This window comes from Lycium ferocissimum, chromosome 6 (genome assembly GCF_029784015.1).
Source record: "Lycium ferocissimum isolate CSIRO_LF1 chromosome 6, AGI_CSIRO_Lferr_CH_V1, whole genome shotgun sequence".
Taxonomy (NCBI): domain Eukaryota; kingdom Viridiplantae; phylum Streptophyta; class Magnoliopsida; order Solanales; family Solanaceae; genus Lycium; species Lycium ferocissimum.
In genome coordinates, this window is record NC_081347.1 from 59,445,377 (window position 1) to 59,456,489 (window position 11,113).

An 11,113-nucleotide genomic window follows, 5' to 3' on the forward strand; every position below is an offset into this window, starting at 1 on the left:
CTGCTCTTTTATCATTATCAAGAGGGATGAAATTACCTGATTTTAGAGGGTTTTCTTCAGAATCTCCTTTATCAATGACATTATTTTATTCCTTGTCACCACCAATACTGGTAGACTCATGCATGACAACATGACTCAATTTTTTTGCAACCCCGCTTTGATCCTTGATACCCATATCCTCAGTAGCCACAATTTGGCTTGAAACTTGGACTCCATCATCTTTCTTATCAAGCTCCTTAGTATTTTGGAAGAACTTTGAGACAGAAAGAGTTTGACCACTTTCTTATGAGTCGAGCTTTTCATGTAGAGCAGGGGTAATGGAGGAAGAGACGAATTTCCTTGGCGTTTGAACCTTGCGAGTCCTAGAGGGACCAAAAACCATAGGCTTTGGTGGTGAAGCAGATGGGTTTTAATCAGTGTAGATTGGTCCTTTTGGGGGTGATTCTGGCAGTTTTGGACCTGATGGAGTTGGGTTTTGGAAGGTGACAGAGTGGGGTTCATTTTTGGTATGGTAGGAGATGTGGAATCATTTTGAGACATGGTTAATTTTGGGACAAATCGACACAGAAAAGGAGAAGAAAAAGGGTTAAGAACGTTACACAAATAGAGAGAAGGTGAGGTGAGTTTTAAGTGAGGAGAGAGACAAAAGCTTTGGTTTAAATAGGGATACAAGGAACCGATTCTAAAAAAAACTTTTCGTATACGCTGGATCGGTTCAAGAAAGATGTATTGTTTGGCACTTTTTCGACAATTTAAAAATATATAAGTACTTAAGAGACTACTAACTTGAGTCACAAGAACCAGGTTCCTCGACATTAAGATGTAGGTAAAAACTTTGAGAGATGCAATGTCACCAATACTTATGTTGTCATGAAAAAGCCTTGTGTGTATACCTGTAACAGTATAGTAGTGAGTTAGATGCCACCAAAAAGCACTTATTAGCATTGTGCCTTTCCTCTTAACATAGCCAAAATATAGGGGATTTTTAAGGAGAGGCAACTAGTTGAGCTTAATCAAGCCCAACTTTAAATGATTTCTTCAAAATGCTCTCTGCTCAGTGCCTTGGTGAAGATGTCTGCTACCTGGTCCTCTGTCTTGAAAAACTTCATACAGATCAAGCCCTTTTCAACATTATCCTTTAGGAAATGGTGTCTCACATCAATGTGCTTAGTCTTTTTGTGTTGCACTGGATTCTTTGCCATATTAAGTGCATAGGTATTATCACACAACAAGGGCACACAATCAATCAGCACACCAAAATCCTCAAGCTATTGTTTGATCCATAATAATTGAGCACAACAAGAGGCATCAGCCACATATCCAACTTCAGCAGTAGAAAGAGCCACATAATTCTGTTTCTTTGTATCCCGTGAGATCAAACATGACCTCAGAAAATGTGCCATTCCAAATGTGCTCTTCCTATCCACCAAGTATCCCGCATCAGCATATCCAACTAAGTCAAAATTATCTCCTGAAGGATAGATGAGAACCAAGTCCTGGGTCCCCTTGAGATATCTCAAGATTCTTTTTGCAGCTTTCAAATGAGATTCCTTTGGACTTGATTGGAACCTTGCACACAACCCAACACTGAAGGAAATGTGATGTCTGCTGATAGTTAAGTACAGTAGCGACTTAATAATATCCTTATACATGGTTTCATTCACAGGAGAACTAGGTTCATCCCTGTCTAACTGAGTAGCAGTGGCTATAGGTGTATCAATGGGTTTAGCATTCTCTATTTCAAATCTTTTAAGCAACTCCTTAATGTATTTTTGTTGACTGATCATGCTGTCTTTTGGGCTTTACTTTACTTGCAGCCCCAGGAAGAAATTTAGCTCACCCATCATACTCAACTCAAATTCACTTCCCATGAGCTTGGAAAATGCTTCACAAAGGGAATCATTGGTGGCACAAAAAAATGATATCATCAACATGGACTTGCACAATCAACAGATTTCTTCCTCTTTTCTTCAGAATAAGGTGTTGGCAATTTTTCCTCTTGTAAAGTCATTTTCAAGAATATACTTTGACAATCTCTCATACTATGCCAAAGGAGCTCGCTTTGAACCATATATAGCCTTGTCAAGATTGAATACATTCTCAGGATGTTCATGATTTTCAAAACCAGGAGGTTGCTTGACAAAGACTTCCTCCTTCAGGTACCCATTAAGGAAGACACTTTTGACATCCATCTGGAATAATTTGAATTCCATATGAGATGCAAAGAAAATAAGAATCGTGATTGCTTCTATTCTTGCAACAAGAGCAAAGGTTTCATCATAGTCAATTCCTTCTTCTTGATTGTAGCCTTGAACCACCAACCTTGCCTTGTTAATTGTAGTGCTTCCAAAGTCATCAAGCTTATTGCTAAACACCCACCTAGTCCCAATCATTGTTCTATCTAAAGGCCTGGGGACCAAGTGCCACACTTTGTTTCTCTCAAATTTATGGACCTCTTCTTGCATAGCAGTTATCCAATCAACATCTCTCAAGGTCTCCTTGATATTCTTGGGTTCAATTTAAGATAGAAAGGCTGAGAAGGCAAACATGTTTCTCGCCCTAGACCTAGTTTGAATACCAGAGTCTAAGGGAGTAATCACATTGTGGAGTGGATGAGACCCTTTGTGCTTCCAGTTGGATACTTGGACTTCAGGATTCGAAGGACCAGGTTCCTCCATTTTTGATCCGTTATTGATATTTACAGAGGCATGACTTATGCTTCTTTGGTCATCTTTAGGAGTTCCTGAAATAATATCAACTACCCGATGTTTAGCTTCAAGTAGGTTAATGGAGGAACTAGGTTCATTTGTGCCTTTTGGATGTTCTGCTGTATCTTCTTCATTGCTCTGCTCGACTTGGCTCATCATTTCAGTTTGTCCATTTGAGATTTTTATGACCTTATCAGGAATTTTTAAAAATTCCCCATCTTCAGCTTCATCACTGTGTATCCCTTTATCACCGATTCGGGACACACGTAACAGACTGTAATTCAAGCCATTTACATAATAAACATTTTCAATTGAATGAGAGAGTGTTTTGCCAATTTTGTAAATACCAAGCATATGTCCTTTCTTGACATTTCCAAAAGATACACTCCCACCTTGAAAGACCTTGAGTGAGAGAAAATCATACATTCTTTCAGTCATATGCTTCGAGCAGCCACTATCCATGTACCATTTTGACTGCCTCCTCTCACTCCAGCCTGCAAACAAAGTCACTGTTATACCCCATTTTAACTGGATTAAATTAAGGTACAATGTATTGGAGATTCCTATTTATTTTATTTCAAGGAGTCGCCACCTAATTGATTTTAGGGTGAATTAGGGCACCTAATTATTAACTTAAGGTAAAACTAACCTCCGTTAATGGTGCTTTAACCAAAGTGTGATTCTAGGTAAGGGTTCTATATTATCCTAAAGGGAAGGGATTAGGCATCCTTTAGAATCCGTTAACTTACGGTTATCCGACCAAACTTAGGTTAATTAATTAAGGTTAAAGATGCAAATATAATATTTAAAATTTAAGAAAATGACTTGTAAATATTGATAAGATTTTGAAGGAAAATGTAATAATATTGTTTAAAATAGGACTTAGAGAAAATAATAGTTCGCATAAAGATGTCTTTAAATACTATTTAAGATAAGATTTATGAAGATAGTTAAGACTTAAAGTGAGAATATATAATAAGGCTATATAAAATGAAATTCACAAAAATATAATAATTTGTATATAAACAGAAGAAAAATGCGAGTTCAAGCAATATTTTGATAAATATTTAAAACAACTCAAATGATGAGATATTAATTGATTTTTGCAATTTAGGAGTATAAATAAAATACTAAAATAGCTAATGAGTTTTGTTTATCCCTTTTATTAGCTATACTTTGAAATATGCATAATTGACTCAAAACTTGAAAAAGTTATTCATAAGATATGCTTGAATTTATATTTGCATGTTAGTGACATTTCGGGATGTGTATGACAATAAGGATAAAATATGATTCTCTTTACTTAACATATAAAGTTATACCATTAAAAAATCAATTATTCTAATGAAAACAAATATTATAAATACTATAAATAGTTTTAATCATAAATAGAAGAGAATGAAACTTGTGGCATTAATTATTGGTCTTCCTTAAACTATCTACCCATTACCAAAACTAAACCTACTAATTTTTTTTAAGGTTCATTTTATCTAAGGAAACAAATAAACAAAGTAAAGCATTAATTGTGCAATATGAAACTAAGGCATAAGAAATAAAATAGAGGGGCAAATCTTTGTTAAATGGGATCAGCCCATTTTCGGACTGATAGCCATAATGCTGCCAGGATAGTTCAGCCCATTTTAAAAGGGGTGTTGCAATCCGTTACTGTTTGCATGGGCCAACAGCCCAATATTTTGTTTCCTTTGCTGCGGACACGACTGGATAGAAAGGGGGGAAATAATGCTCCGTTGGGCCTTGGCCCAACATCGAATGCCGAAGACGAGCTCCTCGGACTCGTATGCGAAGGTCATGCATAAAATAAAAGGAAATGGATTAGTATCTACTCAATGATTACGGTTAAACATGTAAAATATAAATTCAAACAATTTGATAGATTATGTATGTACTATGTATATTTAAGTATATCTCATGTATTTCATGAACATACTTGCCATATGCACGCATATACATAATTCACATATACGAATACCTACCGCCCATAAATTCTGAAATAAACATGACCACATTGAAATGAAACGGGACTAAAGGGAGAAACAGTTATTAATTCCCAATAATACCGAGACCGAACGAATCTTCCTAATTCATCAAATGATTACATTAGTTGATTAGTTTTGCACCGACTAGTGGTGATCTTCAACGATTACACATTCACAACTCCTAGTCTCATGCATGTCTTCACAGTAACAATAACAACCACCTTTAACTAGGGAAGATATCCACCAGTTCTACTGCTTTATTCTACTAGAAGTCAAACAAAATAAAGATAACATTTCTCACATAGAAGTAAAGAAAGGCGACTTCACATAGCAACTAGCAAATATTAAAGTTGTAAGTTTGTACAGGACATCTCGGAAGGGAAAATAGGCATTTAGCGTGTTCATACAACCTTCTAAGAGTAACAGCTATATGCAATGAAGGAGGATAGATTTAAATCCAACAGAGGGAAAACCAAGAGCATACTACTGAACGCATTAACACTTAGGGGATTTGACGACTTTGCACATGACTCATAGTGATTAAATTAACAAAGCTGCACTCGGATTGACTTATGCCTCGGACAACAAATAAATCTAGTGATAGTCTAACTAAAGCCCGTAATGGATAGAAATTCTTTACATATTTTACCAACTTGTAATTTATCAATGAACCATAAACTAAATCATATTGGAGTTCCCTCATATGCTAACAACTGGACTAGGTTTGGATTACAATAATGGCAACAGGACACAGGCCAATACTTAACTTAAACTAACATACTCTTAGTCAAATAGCAACTGCCTAATCCAAATAAACATATTTTTTAATTTTAAAATCAGCAGGCAGATGCGGGATAAAGAAGCATATTTCATCCAATCCCAATATTAGATATTCATGGCAAATGCACATTAACACCCGCCTTTACCCAACTTAAACTGATCTTTGATCTTGCTAAACATGCTTTCAACAATTAATAGAGTACATTGCACACAGGTGGATAAACTACAAACACATTAAGAATACAAACCAGCTTGAAACATAGAAAGTAATGGCCACACACAGCCTTAAAACTGCTAGTAATGTGCTAGTATTTACTCAAACGACACAATGGGGATCAAATTATCCACTCAAGAGTAAAACATTACATTTTTTGACATGCTTAAGCTGATAAATAGCACTCGGACATTCACGCACAAACGGACAAAACTGAGCTAACATACATTTAAAGTGAAACTCAGAACCAACTACGGATCGAACCTAGCCATTTTCTACTATCCGAATTTATATGAACTAACTAATTCATGAACAGACCATGCTTTAAACAAATCGACCTAGGTTAATCTTTATACATATGTATTTGTCTGATTACATTGTTACTGCACCTAAACAAGTATGTTGAAGTCAGTTGATGTAAAATATGTTCTCCATATAGGCTAATCAAACTAATCGCTCAGCATATTTTGACCAACACATAAGAAGTTAAATGACACTATAGTAGACTAAATCGAAGCAGACTTCTATTACAAGACTAATGATAGGCTAAATTCATGATTAATCTAGCAAACTAATCCCACATATACAAACATACGAACATCATTAAAATTATTAAAGCTAAACTAAAAGGAGGAAATTTTACCTTCTTCGGGTGCAGCGAAGTGGGGGACGGGACTTTAATATCCACTCGAACACTATCAAATCCAAGCTTGCGATACTCGGATTCGAGGCAGTACCAAGGCAACGAAAAACAGAATTGATTTAGTATTTTGACTCCCTATTGAAACAAGATTGAGACTGCTAAAAGGACCGATATTTTAGTGTATTCTAGGCGACTAAAACTTATGTTTCTTCGGGGGTTTTTGCGGCTTTTTCCCAACTCCCTTTTTCAGATTAGGAAGCGAATATTTATAGGGGGAATTTCTAGGGTTTTTTGCTTGGGTTTGAAAATAGGCGGGTATTTGAAAATCAAATCTTTCCCAGTCAACGCGAGGAGGTCGTTGAATCGAAACCACAGAGAAAGAAAACAAAAACCATTAAAACCCTTCGTACCCGAAAGTAAAAAGGAACGAATTGAAATCACAACTTGACAAAACCCATCAAAGTTGTTTCAGACGCGAGCAGAAAAAGAGGAAGAAAACAAAGCTTACCCTCTTTCAAACGTTTGAATCCGGATGGGGGAAGGTACAGGCATTAATTGTGATTCCTGAAAATGGCCATGCATAGCTGTTAGGAACGAAAGGATTCTGAGCTTTTCTTTGTTTTCATTGAAGGAGAAAGAGAGGAAAGGAAGAGAGAGATGAGAGAGGACAGGGGAGGTGCGGCTGAAGAGAGAAAGGGAAACCCTAGTGGTTCCCTTATTTTGAAGCGGACGGGTCGGGTGTTTCGGGTAGTGGACTAGGTCGAATTAAAAATGGGCTGGTAATTAATGGACTGAGTTGATTTAAAATGTTGGGCTGGGTAAATTAAGACAGGGGCCAGCTGAATTGCTAATTGAAATATGGCTGAATTACTACGGACTAAAATATGTAATTAGTAGTACTCAGATAATAAAATAAAATTATATGATTTCGTAATAGCCGTGCAATAGTATTTTGAAAGTTCAACAGTAAATAAACACTATTATTTAATCGTGCGAAATGAATGTGATGCATGTGCATAAGATAGTAAAAATGCTGAAATGATAAAAATGCGAATTATTATAATACTGGTAGTAATAAATAATAGCAAAATAATAGTAGTAGTAGTAATAATAATAATAATAATAATAAAAATAATAATAATAATAATAATAATAATAATAATAATAATAATAATAATAATAATAATAATAATAATAATAATAATAATAGTGATAGTGGTGACTATAACAAGATAATAAAATGTCGTATTAGTAAAAGTCAATAATTATAATAGAAATATAAATAATCATTTCTTAAATTGCCAAAATTACTATAAATTTAAATAAATATTTAGGGAAGGCGGGACAAAATTGGGTGTCAACAGTCACTTCTTAGATTTAGGAACCCAAACCAACTTGGGTCCCTTATACTGATAAAACGGGTGAATTAAGCTTCTTTTTTGCCTATGCAGGCAGCACATTCTTCTTCATTCGGGGACCAGGTCCCTGAACTTTAGACTTCTTTTCAGCAAAATTCTTGTTTTTCTGCAAGGACTGAAATTTGGCTTTACATGTATCCTTGTAATGGCTAGTTTGACCATAATGAGTGCACATCCAATTATCAGTCACAGTAACATACTTGATATGGGGATTATAGGGGGCCTAGGCCTTTTAAAAACCAATGCCTTGCCTTCCACCATTACTCTTGTACATAGCAACAACCACATCAGAGGACCAGGTCCAATGAAGTGACTTGTCAAGATCAATTTTCACCCTTTTCAGATCCTCTTGGAGTTGCTTATTCTTCTTGAGCTTAGCAGTGAGACTTATTTTGGTTTTCTTAAGCTCATTTTCAAGTTCAAGGTAAATCTCATTGGCCACTTGTTTCCTTTTAGATTGAGTGTTCATCCATTTTTTCATTTGGCTTTGTAACAGAGAATTTTCTCTAGTTACTTCCTCAACTTTCTCCTTTAGATCTACAACAGTGACTACCAAATCATCCCTTACTTTTTCTAACTCTTCAATTTCTTTACTTAGAGTATTTTTCTCATTAATAAGGCTGTGATAGCCATCAATCAATACATTTGCTAAAGATATCAAAAAAAATTTAGAGTAACTTTTCATATTTTTCTGAACATCAAAAATATTTGCCTTATCTTTCTCATTGTCATCATTCTTTTCAGATTTGACCATGAGTGCAAAGATTGACTTATATTCTGAATGTTCACTGTCAATAGCCAGCATGGATGTGTCTCCTTCATCATCTTCGTCTTCTGACTCACCAAAGGAATCTCCCCATCAGCCAGAGCCTGTTTTACTAAGTTGTCAGCAGCAACCTTTTTCTAGAACTACTTGTCAGGGACCTAGTTCCTCTTACCCGCCTTATCAGTATTTTTGTAATAATCCCTTTGTGAAGAGGACATTCTTTAATGAAGTCTACAGGCTTCCCACATTTGTGACAATAATCATTTCCTTTGAAGTTCCTGCTGGAGCTTTCTTACTTTGGGACCACACCATTTTTTCGTATCATCTTATGAAATCTTCGAGTGAGGTACGCCATCTCAGATTCATCATTACTTGTGTCACTTTTAGCAGCTTTAAGAACTAGTTTTCTTCTTTGGCTCTCTTCTTTCAAGATCCTTCTTTCTTTTTATCTCATACATCTTAAGGTTACTAATAAGCTAGTCAATAGTCAGTGTCTGCAGGTCCTTGACTTCAGTGATGGCATTCACTTTGATTTCCCAAGAACATGGTAGAACACAGAGTATTTTCTGGACTAGCCTGTTGGTTGGAATAATTTCTCCAAGAGAGTGAAGCTCATTGATTATGGAGGTGAAGCGAGTGTGCATGTCGTGAATGGACTCATCTTCTTTCATTTTTAAAAGCTCATACACAGTAGCAAGCAGATCTATTTTGGACTGCTTTACTTGGGTAGTTCCTTCATGGGCTGTTAGAAGAGCTTCCCATATCTTCTTAGCAGATCCAAAAGATGAAACACGATTGTATTCATCTGGCAGAATGTTGACAACTAATTTTCACCTCATAAGATGCGTATTTTAATTTTTCAAATCTCCCAAGTCAAAGACGGAGTAGGGATACACCCTTTAAAAATCCCAAGAAAATTGTAAAAAATGACATTTAATTACTATTTCCTAAAAAGTTGACAACTACGAGAAATAGGAGTTATTTTACTCTTATTCCGCTCCATCTATTCTGGAAAAATTGTTAATTACGACTCATTTTGACCATATTTTTCACATTTTGAAATATTACTCGGAAGTATGTCAATAGTGGGCTCGTTTTGAAGCTCGTATTTTAAAATGACGTATTATAATTTTTATTTCGTCAAAATATTATTTTACGAGGGAGTTTTAAGCTAATTAACTTAAACTATATGTTATATTTTTAAAGTATGTGTTATATTTTATAAAGGGAGGGAGTAAATAATATACTTACCCCCACCCCCTTTAATTTTACACGTTATTTTCTTTGTCTTAACTTCATCTCTCTCTTTTGAGAAAAAACCATGGCGGCTAGGGTTTGTCTTCATCGCCATCACGGCGCCACCACTTCCAGTATTACCCTGACGATCTTTGGGGGAGGAACAACTTCATCATTAGGCGGTGTGATATGCCATGGGCGGGATCATGGAACCCTTAGCCATCTTGTGCTATCACACCAAGATGCCAAAATGACGATTAAGGTTGTTATCCCTCAAGGATCCTCATCATTGAGGACAGGTGTTGTCCTTTTTTTTTTTCCCAATGTTTTGATTTGGTACAACGTTAGTATGATTTATTTTGGATTTTTTCTAGTTTGTACTATTTTTGATCCTTCTTTGTTGTACGATTTGCAAAAATTTGAGGATTTTAGTACGATGTGCTGTATTTATTTTGTCATTACTTGTTTGAATTTGATTTTTGTGATAAGATTGGGAATTTAGGGGGGAAATTCGGTTAGGGAAACCTAGAATCTTCCATTTTTATCCCTAAATTCATTTTTTGCATGCTATAAATAGAAAGAGGTTATGATATTTTGAGGGGGATTTGATTTTTTGATTGAAATCATACTATTCGACTGCTATGGTTTTTGAGTTCTTCATAATAATCTGCCTAAAACTCTATTACTTATATACCCATACTACCAAGTTTATACATATACTACAATATACTACTATAATATATAAGATATTACTGGAAAATACTATATTATATTCTGAAAATCAAGAAGAAAAAGGCTTTGCAAAAGGTTTTTGAGTGATTGTTGTTGAAGAAAATTGATTCAATCTCTCCATTTGATCTTTGGGTTGCCTTTGCAAGAGGTAATATCACTATTCTCTTATCTTATTCAATTTCAGTACTTATATGAGCTTGAATAACTGTCTTATTGCTTAACTATGTGTTGGGAGACTTTGGTTAGTTGATTTGAATACATCTTTGCCTTAGTCTAGTTGATAATATAGTTTTGATAATGTTTAAGTTGCTATAATGTGACTGAGTTGATTTGAATCATGTTTGAGGTTTTCTTTGTTTTTCTGGATTCTTGGAACTTAAAGGATAAGACATGATTGATTGTATTGTGAATTTAGTCTTGTTATAGTAGGTTTTTTGAGATTCTAGCTTTGTTATGTTGATTTTTGTTAGAATTTTGTAGAAATTCAGGTACTTAGCTTTGTTTTTACTAATTCCTGCTCATTATGCTATAAAATGTTAATTTTAGACTGAATCAGTTTTTTAGTTGCTTGTTTGGCATTGTTCTTGACCTAAATGATTTTTAAAAGTCTAATACATGG

The 11,113-nt window shown here is 35.1% G+C and overlaps 1 protein-coding gene across 1 annotated transcript; it reads right to left on the reverse strand.

Moving 5' to 3' along the window:
- Nucleotides 1-1,268: 1,268 nt before the first annotated feature.
- On the reverse strand, nt 1,269-1,787 carry LOC132061443 (secreted RxLR effector protein 161-like). The gene has a single exon (XM_059454264.1). It carries the CDS (start codon nt 1,785-1,787, stop codon nt 1,269-1,271), a length of 519 nt encoding a protein of 172 aa, XP_059310247.1.
- Nucleotides 1,788-11,113: the final 9,326 nt, after the last annotated feature.